Below are 21,274 nucleotides of genomic sequence, written 5' to 3'. Positions count from 1 at the left end.
ATTGCGGTATTTGGATAAAGTGAGAAATTGTTATCAAATGAGCAGTCGGAATATGACGGAAAAGACAAACGTGGTAGATCAGTTTTGCCATTTAGTTTTGGTATTTAATTATAATGTTAAGTTTGTTGTTGCACATCATAATAGTACTACGCAAGGCAGAAAGGCTTATTGCCTACCTAGTCGTAAGGTAAAATGATTTAACTTGAACGAAAAGACCAGGTTGGCATTATTTCATACTTATATATCATGTACTTTGAATTACGACAATGAGGTCTGGGCTTCCCTGAAATCTCTTTTGGATGTGAAGAAACTTTTAAGTAACTCTATGGTTTATTTCGAACTTGATGGTTTTCCTTATTACATACAGCGTAGAGCACCAGCACTAAAGCTCCACTTTAAATATTGACTGAAACCTTTGAAGACCAATAACTGTATGTTTAAGGCGTGTTTAAATGGATCATTACAGAAGTCCAATTGTAAGGCAAACTTGGTTTTTCATGTAAAACTAGAGCTTTATACATTGGGTTTTGGTGATGTATGGTTGGCATAGCTGGTACCAAATGAAAGAAACGGTTTTGATAATTCTTCGACGTGTGTTATATATAAGCATATAATAGATCAGTTTGCTTCGAATTCTATCTCACCAAGCCATTAACTTTAAAGATAAAAACGATTATTTCTAATTTTAGGACTGGATACGCAGGCACTCAATGTTTGAGACTGGGAGATATCATAGCCTGTATGTAACTCAAAGAGTGTGCCCGCTGTGACAAAAATTAAGTTTAGGACGAGACTCATACTATTATGTCCAGCATATTCAGAAAAAAACGATCGTTATATATCAAACCATACTTTCATCGTCGGGCAAGTGGACTTTCTTATGCCGTGTTCACAATAAACAATGTAGCTTTGCGTATTATTTTAAAACCTAATTATTCACTTCAATTTTAATCATAATGAAATAATTTACTCCCTTATTGCTTGTTATTACAAACTATATAATGAAACTAAAGACAAAAACCCGACACTTTGTCTTTCGTCACCCTCGCCAAAATACAACTTATATTTTAAGACACTAGCTCTGCATTCTTTATGTATATGTGCTCGATAGCTTTCGCAATGACAGACGTCATGTGATTTTTTTCAAATTAATTACGGTTCCCATATTTTCTAAATATTATTTCGGGTACCCGGTCCGTTTTCATATATCCTGGCGTGATTAAATCAATATCATAATACCACATACCTAAAATATTAGGTCATTGCCCTCCGCATATCCGGAAACTATATCACGTCTCCAACCCATCGCAAAGATATTAAGTAAAGACTTCCGACTTCCTGTTTTGGAACAAAAACAAAAACAAAAAACTACCTGACTAGAAATGTTCTTTACATGATAATATCTTGATCCTACGACAGCTCGCGTGAAAGTTGGAGATACGCAGAGGTCGGTGGCTGAGAAATAAGTGACGGAATCAAGGTAAATTTACTAGCATTTTTTTTAACCTGAGGTCTGTCACGAGATTCCACACGTCGCGTGACTATGTGTAGGTCGTTACAGGGGCATGCAAATCAGATCAGTTTAATGCAAACGTGCTTGTCATCGACCAATTCATAGACTATGCATAACATTGAAACATATGTAAAACATCAGCGCTATATCATTGCCTATAAAAGATTCTGATCCCAAGTATTTAATAATTTGAACTAAAGGCTTTGAGCTATTGGGATGTTATCAGTGCATAGTCGCAACGTAACGTGCCCCTGTGAACTGACCAATGGTCGACATTCGCACCGGTCATTAATTATACTTAACAGAAGACGGAATACTGGTAGATGACTAAATTTTTCCTCTCTCGTTTGAAAATATAACATGTTAGAATTTATAAGTTTTATCACGTTTTTTTTCATTATGTAGATTTAACCTCAGAACTGACAGCAACCAGAACAAAATGGCCAAATTAGCAGGTGAGTCTGAATGAAAGTGTAGTCAGACAGAAAGTTTCCTCTGGCCGAAACACATAATTAGTACTAAGACATGCATTCTAATGAGAGAACTTGACTCAACACACACCTCTATCTGTCAAAATGTCTGTTGTAAGGACTTAACTCAACATATACAGTTTTGATAGTTACTTTTACTGAATTATTGACCTGCCAAAACATTTGGAATTGAAATGAAATAATAGAGGGCTGTTTGAATGGATTTTGCAAGGGATGAAAAATTAGGTTTAAAGATATCAGGAAGTTAACATGTCTGTCAGGAGTTTATTCAAGTCTGCTACAATTCTAGGGAAAAAGTATTTTCAGAATCAGTTTTAAAAAGTGGTATAATTAAAAACTATTTAAAATTTAATGATGGTTGATTTGTTGGTTGATTTAAATCATGGTCCATTGTCATTGAAACTCTATTTGGTTTTGTGATATAGATAATTGATGATAATGGATTAACACAAAGAAACTCTGAGTGGGATAAAAAAAATAGTAAACTAAAGATAACTCTTTTACAGAGCAAAGTAGTAGAGAAATTACATCAATAGTATATTGTCATCTATTAGAAACATATTTTAGATCTTGTTTTGAAAAAAATTAGATAGGATGATTTAAACAATTGCAAAGATAACTCTTTTGCAGAGCTAATTAAGTAGTACAGAAACTACATACATTTTATATCATTATATATTGCAGACTTTTTATGATTTTGTTTTAGAAAAATTAAATAGGGTCATTCAAACAATTAAATAAGTATACATTGGCAGTAATATGTTTTATATATTAGCTGTCTGGTTGATATAAGGAAGGATAATGTAATAGGAAGATAAACCTTTGGTTATGTTCGACTTATTTCTTAATGTATTTTCACCAGAGTTCAACATGGAAGGTGATGACTTTGATGTTACGGAGGACATGCTGCAGGCATTTGAGGAGCAGGGATACATTATAGTCCGGTAGTTATTGTATTAAATGGACATATTTTTATCTGAAGTTTTTAAAATCTAAATGGAAAAAGTGGTTTAACTGAGGTAGAACACATATCATATTAGTTCCTTCTGTCCATCCATTATCTATCAGATTTCAACGGTTCCTCGAATGAACTAATTTTCAATGATTGAACAAAATACACTCTTAGGAGTAGCACTCTTTGATACACATTCAGAGTTAGATACAGTGGAGCAAAATAATGAATTTAAACTTTATTACATACATTTTTTGTCCTTCTATGACTCTTCAGTGATATTTAGGACCTTAACTTCAGGTGGTGACTGAAGAGAGTCATGGACTGGCTTTTATTCATAAATTGTGGCAAATATGTCAAACATTTTTTTTTAATAATCAGTATTAACGCCCAGGGTTATGGTATTTTACTTGTTCTACTATTTATATATTTCAATGAGTCAGACACTTACAAACTAAGTCTTTGCACAGGACGGCTTTCTCTCATCATGCTCATCAGTCATTACATACACTCTAACAACAAGTTTTACAACACGTACAACAACACTCCTTTCAGTTTTCTCATTTATGATAAGTAAGTGTTAAGGGAAGAGAGGTAAGTTTTCAAATAAATATGTTTATATGTCATGCATCTGTAAACAAGACTACAATCCTTACTTGACTAATGTTGTCCTCTTGTAGCTAGTTATTCACTATCAGTGCATTTACTCTCTGATATTATAAAATACATTGTAACTAATGTATTCTTACTTATACACTACTGGAGGTATTTCAAATATCTACAAATGTTTCTTGACTAGACTACATGCTAATTGGATAAGAATCCCCCCAGGGCACAGACACACCCTATAGCTATATATACACAACCTCCTAACAGCCATATATATGAAACTAATTTACTATATCAATATCATTGTGTAGCCTGTTTATTGTTGGCTTAGATACTATATTTTGCCTGATTTAAATAAACAGAATTGGTATTAAAGAAAGCACTTTAACAGTTGTATAATTCAACTGACTAGCAATAATAGAAAATACAAGGGGAGAGTACTCTTGAATCATATAAATTTTGTCTAAGATTTGACTTTTCAGAACTCCTGCAAAAGTTTCCAACTTGATGTGATATTTGGGCTCTGGTTGTGATGTTTTACTTGTTCTAATTTTGGAAAGAACAAAATATGCATGTCAACAGTCTTTTGTATAAAAACATTCAAGACATCTTCTCAATATTCTCTGAACCTAAAAAATTAAGGTTGGTATTTGACCAGTAAAATCATCCAAAGAGTGCATATTAAATAAACAAGATATCTATGTTAATTATCCTTGACATGTATACCAGAATAGAGGATTGTTGTGTATGAATCCATATAAATCATGTAAACAAACTCTTGTTCTTCATGAATTTGACATGGCCACTTTGAATTTAACAGAAAATATACATTGTATGAGTGACAGGTGAATGATCAACTTATTTATTTGTTTGTCTCATTATTGAAATATGAGTGACTGAAAAAATCATGTATGCTCTTATGTCAAGGGGGTTGTTGAATGGTGACGAGCTGATTAAAGTGAAACATGTTCTTGAAGACTCGGATCTTGTACCAGCACATGGATATGGGGTATGTTTAACTGAAAGGTTTTAGATGCTTTTTCTTCAATACTAATTCAAAACTAAAACAATTGGATACTTTCTCCTGCTAGAAGTCCATCATGTATCTTGATTCTATAATTTACATTGCAGAGTTAGATACAGAAAATATATTTAGTCTGGGCTTCTATACCTATTTTACCCCACTATAACCAAAATTGATATGATGTATTCAAACCCTGTGACTTGAAATGACAATCAAGTTAACCAGTCCATCTGTTTTAAATGTCAACCATAATATTGTCATATTATTTACTTTAATCCTGTACTGCATCCTGTTTTTGGAAGGATTCAATATCAGTTTACTGTTATATACATTATGTAGTTTGGAATATAAGAAAGGGAGGTAGTCATGAACACCAAGTTCCTGTAACCAAGAAAGTATTTACATTTAAAATACATAAAATTGTCATAAAACCTAAAACTAAATTACATTTTTACTATCTCAGCTTATTGAAGAATACCACTCGACCATGTATATGTACATGGGCCCTCTCAGCCAATGGTTTTATAGTGCCAAGTTCAGTTGAGCACAGTAACATCACATTGAAAAGATGAAACTCCTATTGAAGGACTATTTTAACATAGATTTACTTCCGTTATGTTACAAATTGATATAAAATAATAATTACTGGTATATGACAAGATAAACGATTTTCATTAATAAATTTGAAAGCAATTTTTACACTTAAATAATCATTATATCTTAAAATCTGTAAACTTGGTTTGAATTGACCATAACACACAATGTAAAGCTTACTTAAAAGCTTGTTTTTCAGTCATTGTCATCAAATTTTGGTGTCTTGGTCATGCTGTTTTGTTCCAAATTCATTTTGATAGCCTCCAAACAAATTGTTCTTCTGTATTGAGTATTTATCTAATAGTGCAGCAGCTCATGACAACTAGTATAAGAATTAAACTTTATTTTATAATAATTGTTAAACAAGTTTACCAACTTATATTAATCACTCTTGTTGGCTCGGCTTATTGTGGAAGGAAACCGAAGTACCCAGGGAACTTTATGTAGTTGGACAGGTGATCTGATACCTTTTCACATCCTTTCCAGAAATTGAATACTGGATGTCTAGGTGAAAGGCGAATGGGTTAAAACTGTATCACCCAACTACCCCTAGAATAAGGAAAATGTAGCCACATATATATAAATGTTGATGATACAGGTATTTGGGGATATATTTCTGCCATTTGATGCTGTTTGGGAAAATGATAAACTTTTAAATCTAAGATAAAAAAACTGGCATTATATTGGCCATTATATGTGACAAATAATCAATTGTAATGTCTTTTATGAAAATACCTTGCAGTGCTTTGTATTTACTTTATAGACTTTGATTTAGATTCCAGATTCATCAGGTCGAATGCCGAAGATGGTTTTGTGGAGAGCAGCAGGAAGTGATGTTACTGGTATGATTTGTCGCTGTGAGAAAGTTGTGACTACATCAGAAAAGGTAACAGTCACATGGATTTCTCTAGTACATGAATGGAATTTAATTTCAGATAAGTGATAAAAAATGAAAGCATTTAACCAGATGTTTAGGTATTTAAATACCAACAAAAAAGAAGCTAAATGTAATCATGCCAAAATTTTGTTTTTAATTGCTTTTAATCTTGATTAGAATTGAAATCAAAATGTAAGTATTTGAAATATTTACTAACTGTCTCTTTATTTATTTTAGTTACTTGGAGGGGAAGTGTACCACTACAGCTCCAAATTAGTAATGAAGGAGCCATTTATTGGGGGACGACAGGAATGGCACCAGGACTATGGGTACAGTAGGTTATGTCAAATTTATTGGGTTTTTTTCAGACAATGGGAAGGGTTTAACAGATCACTGATACCAGGACAATGAGTAGGTATTCTCAGGACGATTGGAAGGACTATTTGAATGGCAAGTCATATCAGAATAAAAGGTAGCATATGTCAGATTTATATTAGAACTCTTGGTAGGATATGTCCAGACTAATGGTAGGGTTTGTCATGGTTATGGGCTGGGGAATAGATTATGATAGGATAAGGAGTAGATACATGTACATCATACCTGGACTGTGACTTTGATCACTTCAGGGCTCTGTGTAAACAGGTTATATCAGGACTGTGGGCAAGTTTTTTTTCAGGATTATGGGCCTAGGGATAAAGTTTAAACTGATGTAATAAATCATAAAAGCCTGTAAAATTAGTAGTGGTAAAGACTGTAGTAGTGGATATAAAACTGTTAAAGTTACATCCATATGGTACCACTATCTGGTAATCATCTAAATAACTATACACAGTGACACCTACTTCAAGGTAGTTTGTTATCAATGTGTAGACTGTGTCCATGACATTATGTTTCAGTGATAGCAAGGTCACTTCATATCACTATGGAGACAATATAGCCATGACTTTCCTGTACACTGATAGCAGTGTTGTTAAATATACATCACTATGGAAGAAGAAATTTTTTTTTTGAATCTGACCCCAAAAAAAGTACCTGCGCACTATACCCGAGTGCGCACTATACCCGCAAATTTACGGTATTGGTACATGTGTATGTCAGGACTGTAGAAAGTTTCACAGGGACTTTACAGAATTTGACACTACTCCAAATTCTTTATATACTTGGTTCCAGTTTTATGGTTGGCACTTTGTCCTTAGTCTCTGGGTAGGTTATAGATGGAGAGTTGAATACCAGTGTTTATCTATAGTAACTCTATGGATGTTTATTAAAGATTTGTAGTTTTATCTCATTTGCTTCACCGAGTACACTTCATGCATGATTTAGAAAATAAGAATATGTACAATTATGTGTGAGTAATTATTTTCTTTGCTCCCTAGATACTGGTACCAGAATGGTCTGTTGACCCCAGATGCTCTCAGTGTGTTTGTGGCAATTGACAAGTGTACTAAAGCTAATGGATGTCTACAAGTAGGTGTCCTTCATGAATTGAGTTAACGAATGTTTCAGGAAAATCAAAATCATCTCCTTTCCTCTACCTTGTGATATGTGGGCATTGATTGTTATACTGTATATTTTTGGACATGTCTGTTGTTAAACAGCTTCCTTCTTATAGAGTTAAGATATCACATATAAATTGATAATGCCCTGTTGATCATTAAATACCCAAAATCTGGTTCTTTAAGCATATCACTGTCATCTTCATTTCAACATTGTTAATCTTGTCTCAAAAAGATTTTACCAGGATCTCAAAAATGTGGCCGGATAGAGCACAAAATGGTATCAGGACAGACAGGTGCAGACTTGGAAAGGGTAGCAGAGATCCGTAAAAAATTACCCCTTACCTACGTAGAGATGAATGCAGGTATGTCAGGACAGCATAGACACAATGATAACATTATACATGTGTATATATGACACACTGTTGATATCCAGTGAGATTCTTTGATGTAATCTGATGGTTATGGTTATATTATGTTCTTGTAAAAGTACTACACTATAAGTTACCTCCCTTGTGGTATGAGGGTTTTCTGACGACAAAGACTGAAACTTAACCAGTATAATATTTCAAGATATCTCTAGTAACTACAATAAAACATGGGACTAGTATATTTATAAATTAAGGGATTTGAATGTTTCTGTATTTATTTCTATTGACGCTAACTGTAGCTTTCTAAGCGCCTTAATTACTGTGACAGTGATCTATACTAGATGCTAGATCCTGATAACTTGTGTCTACTTTATTTACGTGTTTACTTTATTAAGAAAATTTGCTGACATGTTATTTTCATATCATGATATCTTACTTGCATATTGAATCTTCATGATATATGTTTTAATGATGGACCTTTTGAATTTTAAATGTAATTAATAGTGTAGCTCAAAAAACTTAAAAGTACCTGTCATATCAAATGTTTTGTTTCTAATTAACAATGATCACTCCATTTGTGTCCTCTATTTCTAATAGGAGATGCCCTGTTTTTCCACTCGAATGTCTTACACATGAGTGATCCTAATGACAGTGGTGATCGTCGCTGGGCCCTGATAATGGCCTATAACCGGGCCAGCAATAACCCTGTGGAGAGGCTGGCCGCACCCTTCCCGAGATATACACCACTAGTGAAGGTACTGACCATATCTCATACAATGATAATAAAAAATGTAGAGGTGATTTAAATATAAAGATATATGTATGCATGCTGTTTTCAGAATTTTACATGTTTTGTGTATACATTTATCTATTTGCGTTAGTAAGACAATCTGACATTTAAAATATAAAAATATCATTGTAGTAGAAGTATCTTCTATCTTGTTCTTTCAAACAGCACTATGCAAATTGTATAGGATCACAATATGATTTTTATGTTGTGAATTTTGTTTTTACAGGTCCCAAACTCGGCAATATTGAGTTGTACCAATGTCAGTGATTTCACGGGAAAAGACTTCCTGAACCCATTGGATGACAAAACAGTGAAGGCTGACACTAACAAACCAAGCAACCTCCAGAAAGCCTAGTTAGATATCCAGTGTTATTGAAGGTAGAACAGGTTACGGATGTTTTACACAAACACAAATATTAAAATAAAAAGAAATGCCAAATAATCGTTTCTTACATCTGTGGAATATCTTTTTGTGAATTTTGGAACTATATTCACCCAACTGATATTCCAGCTAATGAACTCATATAATTTGACTTGTTAACATATGTCATAAAGGGTAGTAGTGATCAATCACAACAGGCAGGAGAGGTCGGGTTCGTAGATTTTGTTGTCTACCGGTTTCGCCCTACTTGGGCTTCATCAGGACAAAGTTACACAAGTTTTTTAGCACCTAATGTACAAAAAATGAGGATACCTCTTAATTGTTGACTATGACGTCCATTCAAGCGGCATAACTCCGTCACATTTGTATTACTGTTGAATATGTAGAGACACATGTTTAAGTTAACATCAACCTAATTCATATACTTTAAAAGTGTTCATTTCTATGGGGCTTAGATTTAGTGGTTTGACAGAAGAATTTGTGGTTAAATTTTTTATTACGAAATCTATTATGACTATAATCTATGTCAACTATTATCAATTTACTATTTTGTAGACATATATGTTCATGGATTTAGAATAAAAATATAAATCTCTCGAAAATTAATGACTGTATAGTGTTTGCAATAAGATAAAATATGGTATTGGAGAAAGGTTGTGAATGGTAGTGATTTGTAATTTTAAATAGTAAATTACTGCACCTATTTCTGTAACTTTTCACCATGAGAAAATATCAGGCATAGCTGTCCAGACTAACACGTCAGTTATAACATCACAATATCTCCTGAAATAAAACAAAATTGACATCAAATCACATATACAAACCATACATTATAACTTCATTGTTATATAAGAGATTAAATCTCTAATAAATCAGATAAAATAGATGTGTACAAATGAGGGGACATTTTAATGTCCAAAAGTGCCTAATGCCAGTATTATACTACATAGCCATGCGTGATAGTGGAACATGGCATTACCCACAACTTATTGCCTAATTTGGAAATTTCAAATTTTGCTCTGCATGTTGTAGTCTGTTGAATTTAATGTTAATTGTTAGTTATTTATGATTATTTCTTCAAGATTATTTGCTTTAAATAGCAGGTGATATGGAGATATCTCGTTTTTGTGATCATTCACAATGAGAATATATATAGATCTTGTATATGATAAGCCATAAATGGCAAGTGCAGTGTGTGATCGGACTATAACAGGAGGAAAACATGTTACTTTAGCTTGACAAACGTACAATATGGTTAGTGCTGTGACGTACTGTTGCTCATCACCTTTAGGACAAGTTGACAAGAGCCAATTTAGCACAACGCCTAGCTCTGTTCACAAAATTGCAATTGAACTTCAGTTATTTAGTAAGCATTGAAGTCTGTCATTCCATCAGCCAGATCTACACAACATATACTTACGTATATCATTATGGAAATATTTCTTATTTTGGTGCTTTTGTGCTGTTTACTAGATTCTGTAATTGTGAATTAATTATTCTTATATCCATAATGGTCATACACTAATACAGGTAGCTTAGTATGAAATGTAATCAAGTTTAATATTTCACAAGATGTAAATGTGATATGTGCTGATCAATTTTATCAATATTTTACATAAGGATATGAAGATAATGATTGTTATAAAACTATTTATAGTTCAGTCTGTGTTTTCTGTAGCTTTATATTTCCTTTCTGTTATGTTAATAGCATTTTTCCACTTTGGTGATTTTCACCAGAATGCCATAGTATTAATTTTTGTATTACAATCAAAACGATATGTTAAGTAATTTTATCTTCCTATTGTGTAACTCTTTATTGTGTTCTTATCAACAAATAAGCATTTAATGTTATTTGTTATTGTGTTATGTTTGAGTATCCAGATTAATGTGGAATTTGGAATGGAAGTGACATTGTGATTTTTTTTTACATTCCATTTTGAGGAAACTTTTTTAATCTTTTTCTTTTGAGAACTGAATAATTGTGATGAAAATTAAAATTTTCTTATCTTTGAAGTTTCTGAAACATTTCGGTAACACTCATTTGTGCAATAATAAAAAAGTAGAATAGCAAGTATTTAAAGTCATTTCTCACTGTTGCCTGAAGTGTTTGATGTTCGCGGCTGTAGATGTGCTGTAATAAAACCACTTTTATTGCCTAATACTACAATTGTATATTTACTGACATTTAAAACCATGGTAACTGCTTCATTTGCTACTTCAGTTGATTTCTTTGCTTGACTTGTAAAACATCTTAATAAAAATTGATGTAAAGGATTTCATGCATTTATTTATATGTATTTGTGTGTATTTTATTTCCTCTCCAATATCTTACAGACTATTGTTAAGTAACACCAAAATATATAGCTACCATAATTTAAAGTGCAATCAATTGATATAATGTACACAATGGTTTTTTTCCCCACCATCAATCTGTAATAAAGGTTTACCACCATACTGTTTGTTAACACCTTCATTATAGCCCATTATAGGATAATGGTTTATAATTACATGTTCCTTATTTTTTCGTCTTTATATTTAATTGTTGCTATATATTGTTGACTTGTGCAAGTCTCAAATATGTTGTATCTGTGTTTGTAAACAATGATCTAAAGGGCAAGCAAGCTTCTGCTGTCCTAGGTCATCCGTCCAGCTATAACCAAGAGTTTTTTCTGCTATATTGTTTGACCATCTTCTTTCCTTGATTTTAAAGAAAGCTATCAATTATATTGAACTGGAAACACCATAAGAAAATCTCAATTCAATATTGCACAGATGAGGGGGCTGACTACTAAGGGACAGAACCCATATGGAGTAATTTGTCATATCGCTTTAAACATCTACTGTGGAACATATACATAGATATAGTACTGGTGGTCATAAGGATCCAGGTGAGCGATGAACCAACATTTACACAGTGAGTGTCTTGGATAAAAGAGAAGACGCTTACAACATTTACAGAATGAGTGTCTTTGATGAAGCAGAAGACGCTTACCCTTCTGGAACACAAAAATTACAAAAGACACAAGTGAATAACACCACTTTACACAAATGTAGAAATAGCAAAATAATGAATTAAACTACGTCATATAACTGGTTCGTCTTTCTAAGACTCGCCTGTGACGTACGAGGCGACTGAGGAAATTGAAATTGAGTAAAAGGTCATATAGATGGAAGGGGAACTAACCCTACAATTCAATAAATTTCATAAATTTATATATATCAGCACGCAGGTTACGGCAGTGCAAGTAATCCACGTTGAGCGTCTACGTCCAACAATCCAGAAGATTGTAGCTATGGGGGACTGGGGTACGAATTATTTGTGCTGTATTTCCTGATTATTTTTCTTAGCCATGTGAAAATAGTTTTATTTTGTATTACCCTTGAGAAAAGCTGCCGTTCAATCCTGCGTATATGAAACCGATGTTTGGCTTATAACCCCGTATGTTTAAACTATATCCAAGATTGAATTATTATCGTAAACATTTTGATGTAGGCTTTGCTATTGTCGTCAATCCGTGACAAACCTGTAGTTACTACTTACAGCAGTATCCTGTATCAGCTGTATATCTAATTATAAAAAAATAAAAAATTGACATAGTTGCTCGTTTTGTCGTCCTCAGACGTTATGTAACAGTTATCCATTATAATCCTATAGACTGATTGTAACTTATCTCGCGGGTTCTCACATACATGTACTTGTGTTACGTTAGGTATATTGGTAGAGCCACACTATTATTGATTACCCAGGTGTAGCAGACAGTATATCATTGTGATTTGGTAGAGTTATATCTATCATCGATCGTTTGGGACAGCAACAGTTACAGATTGTTCTACAACTTGGTTATTTGATTTCAGAATTGCCGTCTCCGTAACTCTTCCCTATTACGAGGTACACTAGGCGTTGTCTCGCGTTGTTTCGCCGACCTAGATTATACAACCATGACAACTCTTTCTTATAGAGAAAACTTTCCTGCTACGTGTTTGGCGTCACGTGACTGTGATGTCGTTAACTAGGGTTAATACAGACATTTCAAGAGTACTTCAGCCTTACGATATTGAGCGCAAGGATGATACTACATTGCGGAGTCAATGTAATCCAAGTTCTTTTTGTTCTCATTTTATAGAAAACACGGTAAATGCGTGTGGATTCTCAATAAAGGATAAGTATATAATTATCATACGTATTATTCATTACAAATATAGAAGATTTGAAGATGTATCAGTGTTACAGCTACCCTTTTACTGGCCTTGTCTACATGTACAACATGTAACAGATGTCGAAGTATGTTTTTCATTAATAGCTGATAGATTACCTTCAGAAGTGCTGCCAGTCCCTATACTTCTGTAATAAAAAATGTTTTTATTCAAGTAGAGCCGGTTATTTTTGTGGGGATGTTTTTCGCTTACACGCGGATTGACACAGTCGCGAAAACAATGATTCGTGAAATCAGTTACGGATAAAAAAAACATCGCTATGTCGTACTGTTTCGAATCACGTGTTAAACAGGTTGTAATTCGACAAAGAGAGCAACGTTCACGAAAATTAGAACCCTTGTAACAGCTACATCGCGAATATTTAATTTCTGAGTCTTTTTACCAGCGAAAATAACAGGCTACACGGTACCTTTTTCTGTTTCCTTTTAAATCTTAGCAATCAGATATACACAGGATAGTAATGATTGTCTCCCTTTTTAAATTACAGAGGTAGACCGTCTTAACATCCATCGAATAGCTAAATCTTCAACTTTAATAGGAAGACTTGTGGCTATTGCAGTTTTGATAAGTTTCATGACAAACTGAAATCGGAGGAGACATATTGAAAACCAATGCATTGATGTAGAAGAAAAGTATTTGTATTTCTAGATAGTACGAAAGCAAACGAGCCTAAAGCATTGTCATCAATATTTATTATTTTTATTTCAATACACACATTGAAATTCTCTTGATTGGGTTCAATCCGAACGTGTTTAGTTTGGTTTATCAGTAAATCTTCATAATGGAAATATACTTCGGCATATTGAACGGAATAACTCCTATACAATGTAAGCAAAGTGTATAATCAACGTTAAGCCAACTTAAAACCGGATGATATTGAACACAATGTTACAATGTAACATGAACGTGATTTTATCACGGCGATTTTCTTTTCTTTATTGTGTTATAATGTGAAAAGAAAACGCACGATAATACGTGGGGTTGTTTACTTTACAAAAGATTCATGCCAGTGTAATCTATCTTACCCTACGTTTCGGTACACAATTATGTAGTGGCCTGCTGCCATGCCACACCAAAGTTAGACAAGATGGATTCTAATGTTTTTCTTATTACGAAACAGACTAAAATTATATATCGAAATAAAATGGTGAACGAACATTAGTCGCTAACTTTGTTTCATTAAAGGGTTGGGTGGGCTTGGTGTTGTTCTCCTTTGATGCTATTAGCAAGTGCATCACTGTCTGGTATCTGTGCATCAGTGTGCTGACTACAGGTAGATAGCAGGCCTGGTGGGTGAGTAGAGAGCTGACATTACAGTGTCGATAGCAGAGAGGAGTAGTGATTGTCGGAGGAATAAAACCAGACAGCAGAAAACGACGGCTGTATATAGTTTAGAAAACACAATAATGGAGATTTTGTATGTTTGTTTGTCAGCGATATTAACAGGTAAGGAAAGACTTTGTGGATATATACATGTACGTAATATGATACACAGGTGTCAGTGATGCATTACTTAAACGACTGACATTTTTTTGTACTATAAATACTGGTATATATTGTACGAGAGATTTATGAAATTTGTTTACATCGCATGGGTATCGATATTTGTTAGATATATAAAATACACCACATATATCATGGAATTGAAGGCTGAGTAAAAATTCATGATTCGGAGATGTGTTATCCTGGAAAGGTGCTGATTATCTTTATATGGTTGTCCTTTTTACGCTGAATGAATGTTTGAAAGGAATTCGCCAATAAATTCACGCAGATAAGCATATTATGAACATTTCTTGACTCTTGAACATGATGTAGGTTCTTTTTGTCTACATTAAACATCTATACATCAATACAGAGGTTCCAAGATAGTTCAGTAGATTCACTGTAAAGCACTGGTCTAATTAACTTCAACTGGAAGTCTGAGGTATCGGGTTCGACACTGTCTAACTTTGCCTGTTTGTGTTTTCTGATTACTGAGAAATAGACCAGTCTTATGGTTGTCTCATTGGTATTGTCTTAAATGCAATATCCAGCAGATACAATTACCGTGCGACATTTATATAACTAAAAGATATACAGAAAGAGTTTGAAGGTGATAAGTTATGAACTTGGCTAATATTGTGACATTTAGTGTACCATGATACTATTCACTAAATGAATTGACACTGCACTTTATCTTTCATACTTGTAGGTAGCCATGTCGTAAGAGGTTGGTCATCGAACGGAGAGATGGCTGTTCGACAGGACTACATACAGGCGGACACATACCACTACCTTGTGCGTCCTAACGCTACTGTACACGCCAAGGCTGGCCTCAGCATTCTCACTATCAATGGTTTGGTAAGGTCAACCACAAATTGACAAGGTCAAATCAAACCAAACATAAAAAAAAAGAATAGTAATGTCAACAACTGACTGATAAGGCCATGTGGTAAGACAGATGGCTCCCTTTCAATGAACTTAAGAGATCAACAACGGACTTGCAATGTCAATACAAGATAAATGTAGCTTTCAGTAAGCGTGTGCGGTCCACAATAGCTTTACTAGGTTAGTTAAAAGACAGACATGTTCAAATCAAATCAAATCTTACTCACTTTAAAAAAACTAGTAAGGTCAACTTCGGGCTTGCAAGGTCGAACCGAATCAAATACGATTCCTTGTTAATGGACATGGATGATCAACAATGGAAAAACAAGACCTGGCCCAATAAAATAATTAGATGTCAGTGAACTGTTTAATGGTTAATTCTTGACTGTTACGTTGAATTCCAATCAAATATTATCATGCGACCGGGTATTAATTATTAACGGGCTTTCAACCTCATGACAACTAGCTACCAAAATATTTTTTCCGATCGATAAATGGGGTGAAAATTCAGGGAGACGTTTCAAAACTAAACAATTAACTATAACGCCATCATTCTAACTTTATTTACAGGATGGAATCACGACTATAATTGGTCGACTCATTAGGATTAAGAGGCCATTAGGCAATTTTTTCCAGCGATATATTGATCCTACTCATTAAGAACATCATTTAACCTTACTGAAATATATATGTTTATTAAAAAATCTCCTTATCGAAGGTATGTCCTTTTAAATATATAGGGATAGTGTTAAACGGATATAGTCATTGGTCAAGTTTTTACTTGAACAAAGGCAATTTTCTCCTTTATAGTATAATTATAATAATGATAATAATGTGGTCTGTTTCAGGATAACACTGCTCAGCAGTTCTCTGTGACGGGTTGGCTTACTGTGGTAAGTCATAGCATTACATATCCTCCTATTCCAAAAACTTAAACAATAATTCCCCGAATGATATACAACACAAGAAAAGTAACCCTTGTCTTTTCTTCCGTGTTTCTTGCGTCGGGTAGAATTTTCCTCTTTTCAAATCCCGTACCACTGCTCAATGTTTACCAATCAATATCAGGACTTGTGTTTTTATTAATGTAATTTGTTTTCTTTCTGCACAATCAGCTGACATTTTCCACAAACAATTATTCATCTTTGCGATTTATAAAGCAACATTTAAGCAGCTTGTTTTATAACAGAATCTATCATATAACAAATCTGTTTGATCGCTGTCACAGGAATGGGAGGACGAACGCTTATCATGGACGCCAGACGCCAAATATGATACCGATCATGTATATTCTACTTTTGGTGAAATCTGGATCCCTGAACTCTTCATTGACAACTCGTACGTATACCAAAGCCAATACCGTAATGATATCATGTCAGGTAACAATGTTAATTTTCTGAATAAAATCAGATTTTTGTCAGTAAACATATTTCCTGTATACTAAAAGAACTAGGCTTGCTCAATAATGTACATTCACATTATCTAATTATTCTAAAGAAGAAATACTTCCTTATCAGGCTTCAGCATAAAATCATTCACATTGCCTATTAATGACAAGGATACAGACCTTCCATTAAATCTATTGTTTTAACATGCACATTTCATTGTCGATGTAATGTTTTTCATGCAATTTGTCGGCAGCTGACACGTTTGCTACACAGGGCAATAGACATTCAGGTTAATGAAAATAAAGAGGACATTTTGCGGTCCTTTTAATGATCTCATTGGGACATGTTCCATTTCCTTGTATGATGCTTGACGTGTTTTATGCTTGTTAGTATGCTTGGTGGTTCCGTTGTTGTTTACTTTGTTCTCATTTGGAATTGTGCCATTACTTACTTTGACCAAAATGTATGGCGGGTGTCGTCGATGAAGCTGAAGACCCTTACCTTTCCATAGCACATGGCGTTTTGTATTCTTATGCCACAATACCATTGGATTTGTCTTTCAATAAATGTAATGTCAATATGTCGGCATTTTCTTTGTTGTCTGAAATTTGTAGATAATAAAGAGCCATCATTATTCTAGTATGAAAAACAAACGATTTCGATATGAAAATCCTCCTCCTCCTCATCATCATACGATCCTATGTCATCAGGCAATTTACCAAAGTTACGAACAATACAATCATCCCGAAATGCCAAATATTTGAGGATATATACCCAGAGGGAAATAGTTTTTGTATGTATTAATTGTCAGCACTGGCATGTTGTCAAACAATGCAGTGGCCTTTTTAAGTAATAGGCAGTATTAACATGCTGTATTATTATGCTGTAACTCAGAATATTGTCTGTGACGTCTAATTTGTTTACGTAACGTTTGAAATATACACCAGCAGATATCGTTAGGCTTATTAAAGGGTGTGATGCTTTATGTATATTTTCGACATTGATAATATATTGTTTAATAGGGAATAAAGCCATATCTGTTTGATGTGTAAGTACATTTGTAGGTAGGCAAGGAAAGCTTTAATTAAATCTGCGAATCATTGCGTATGTCCTATTTGTGTCATGCATATTGAAGATGAGCTAATAAAAATAATGTACAACATATACAATATTTAAAACATGTCTGACTTCAACGTTAAGATGAGATGGGAAAGTGATGATCTATCAGTGCTTACAGTAGTATCTTATGCTACGTAAACGTTTAATGTCAAATTACAAATACTTTGTGACATTGTATTTTTTCTTTCTGACAATACAAATAGCAGATTGACATTGTGTAAATCGCTTTTCAAATGAATTGTCGCTTTGAGTCTTAGGTAAGTGCATGAAGTGTGCTTTAAGACTGTCAGGCTGATGCTAGCAAATTGAGTAAAATGATGTAAACGTGAGAGAGATGGGACATTTTGCACAAATCTGTGTAATATTCCACCTATGAAATAAAATTGCGCAGAATGATGACATATAAGATACTACGAAAAGTTATATAACAAAAGTTGAAAGATGAATGGGTTATCACAAAAGTGTTGAACCTGATGTCTCGCCAAATACTTAATTTCTGAATTCTAGTGATTGTTACCTGATCAGGCGTCTCATTTCTTTACGATTATCGACTTTATCAAGACAGGTGATATGAATATTGAGATGAGTTTTTATTTAATAGAAGCGTGTTTGAATGTCTCTCTTATATACATAATAATGACTGATCAAATCGTTTACTTGTTGCCAGTACCCGTTGAAAGTGAGTGCCTAGTTATGGTCTTTTTTCCATTTTTGTTGTATCCAGTGTAAGATGTTTATGATGTTTCAAACAAACCCTCAGTTTTTCCTTTAAGATTATCTTTTTATACTTTCGAGATTATCAAACTCTGCCATCTAGTACTTCATTGTGCTGAAGCTCTTATCTTACAGTACGTGATTTTGACATCTCTGTGAGGTCCGAGTGTAAAGTGTTTGGAATCCTATCTGAAATGAAAAGAATAGAGAACGGTTTATTTCACAGTCAAACAGGATGTAAAGTCTGAATTAAAAAAAAAAAAAAAACACATGTAAAAGTACAGATACAAGAAAGATGTTTTCGCAGTAATTTCATTTCGCTTTTTATTGCTTACCCGTTAATGTATATTATGATAACTTAGAGCGCTGTGTTATCGTAGATGAAAGGACAGGAAATGTGTCTTCCTTTTAAACAGTAGATCTTATGTTGACAAAATCACATTATGGATAAGATTAGAGTCAAATATATAAAGCATGAAAAATAATAACATTGAAATACAGACTGAAGAAAATGTTGTTGTGTGTAAAGATAACATCTGTAACCATGTATTCTGTATTTAGACAAGCAATTGACTTTTTTCCAGTGTGGAAGATGTATCAGTTCTCTACGATGAGAACCTCTTTCTCCGAGTCAGTCACACTGGGAGGGTTGACCTGGACTACCCACGTATATTCCATACCACGTGTCATATTGACGTGACGTCATTTCCATTTGACACCCAGACATGCATTCTGGAGCTAAGCAGTTGGGCTTATACTATCGAGGAGCTGGACCTCATGCATCTGATGCCAGAGGTCAACGCCCGCCTACTCAGGTCAATAAAATCATATAATGATCAAACCGTTTCATATCACATGGTAATACTATAAGGTTTATCATGTTACATTAATTATCATAAGAATGATATTAATGAAAAACAACATAAAATTAACAATCAGCAAGCTTGTATTCTTTAACGTGTATTCTTATTATTTTCCAGTCCAAATGGTGAGTGGAATTACCTGGGTTCCAGTGTTGATCGTGACGTCATTATTGAGAAAACATCATCTGGCCAAGTGGAATATGCCATGCTTAGATACATAATGAGACTAGAACGAAAAAGAGCATTTTACGTGACTAATATTATACTTCCAGTCACACTGACGGCAATACTCAACGTACTGGTGTTCATGATTCCTAATGACTCCGGGGAGAAGATAGGATACGCTCTGACCATCTTATTAGCGTTAGCAGTTCTACTGACCATGATCGCGGATAGCATGCCTCACACGTCTTTACATGTTTCCGTTCTGTGTAAGTAAAGGAAAAACGTTTATTTGATTTACTGTAAAAACATATGATAACATATATTTCAAAATAGTCCCCGCGTGTTTCGATACCATGGAATGATAATTTATAAGATAACCAGTTAGGCCATATACATGGTTTAATTTCGCCCTAACGGTACATGAAAAGGAGGGCGAATTTACACTTATATAAATATCCCTTTTATATAATTCTTAGAGGACGAAATGAGCTTGAGGTGAATTCCTGCATAACGATGAAAGGGCGGAAATAACCTGGGTCGAAAATATCTATACACAGTAGCATAATGAACTTATGCAAAAACTCCTTAATATCGTTTGGATTCTGAGTTCTCTCAGTTTCTTAACCTTGTTGATCGACATGAACAGAAACCTCTTGATTTTGTCGTTTCAGCATTTTACCTAGCCCTGACGCTGTGCGTGTCTGTATTCTGTGTTGCCTGTTCAGTGGTTATTCTACGCCTTTATCTCAAGGATCCCAATGAAGAACGACCGCACTGGGCAAAGTTGGTATGGAAGTATGTTGGATTTTTAGTCAGACCAACTATTGATAACAATGATAAAGAAGCGAAACATGTTGATGTTAACGGAGAAGCCGAGCTGAAACCCTTGTCTTCCGATACGGTACAACTGGACAATGTTGCCGAAATGATCCCCACGTGGGCAGATGTTGCCAATGCCATGGACTGGATCGCCTTCTTTGTCAATACGGCTATCATCGTATTCGCCACTATTATCATCATGATCATTCTGTGCTTATAAAAAACGAAAAGACAGAAAAAATTTACCGTTCGTTACATTTACTTATTTCAAAACATGACTGGCTGTCAGACAGCTTTACAAAACATATTGAGTAAACTAACATAGCATTCCTTCAGCTGTTTGTTACCATGAGCATTACTAAAAGTTAATTAAGTTTACAATTAATAAATTACATGAAGTAGAAGAGTATAAATAAATTAGAAATTATGCACTAATAATCAAGCATACTAATATCGACTATGCCACAATTCATGCGTGATCATTGCCAGATATTGTTTTTGATGTCCTGAGATGAATGTTATGTT

The 21,274-nt window shown here is 34.0% G+C and overlaps 2 protein-coding genes across 2 annotated transcripts; both read left to right on the top strand.

Annotated features, from left to right (window-relative positions):
* The first annotated feature begins 1,343 nt into the window (after positions 1-1,343).
* On the top strand, positions 1,344-11,373 carry LOC132548122 (L-proline trans-4-hydroxylase-like). Its single transcript, XM_060211942.1, has 10 exons — positions 1,344-1,480; positions 1,919-1,968; positions 2,867-2,948; positions 4,493-4,574; positions 5,959-6,069; positions 6,298-6,389; positions 7,437-7,527; positions 7,792-7,921; positions 8,525-8,682; positions 8,944-11,373. Exons 2-10 carry the CDS (start codon positions 1,953-1,955, stop codon positions 9,070-9,072), a joined length of 891 nt encoding a protein of 296 aa, XP_060067925.1. The 5' UTR covers positions 1,344-1,480; positions 1,919-1,952; the 3' UTR covers positions 9,073-11,373.
* Positions 11,374-14,720: 3,347 nt separating this feature from the next.
* On the top strand, positions 14,721-20,969 carry LOC132548287 (neuronal acetylcholine receptor subunit beta-2-like). Its single transcript, XM_060212145.1, has 7 exons — positions 14,721-14,760; positions 15,506-15,654; positions 16,530-16,574; positions 16,910-17,019; positions 19,487-19,717; positions 19,883-20,196; positions 20,602-20,969. Exons 1-7 carry the CDS (start codon positions 14,721-14,723, stop codon positions 20,967-20,969), a joined length of 1,257 nt encoding a protein of 418 aa, XP_060068128.1.
* The last annotated feature ends 305 nt before the right edge of the window (positions 20,970-21,274 follow it).

Source organism: Ylistrum balloti, unplaced genomic scaffold, assembly GCF_031769215.1.
Source record: "Ylistrum balloti isolate Yb309-2 unplaced genomic scaffold, AGI_CSIRO_Ybal_v1 Utg370006, whole genome shotgun sequence".
Lineage (NCBI taxonomy): Eukaryota > Metazoa > Mollusca > Bivalvia > Pectinida > Pectinidae > Ylistrum > Ylistrum balloti.
Note: the sequence above shows the minus strand (reverse complement) of the source record. Positions and strands in the feature narration are given on the sequence as shown.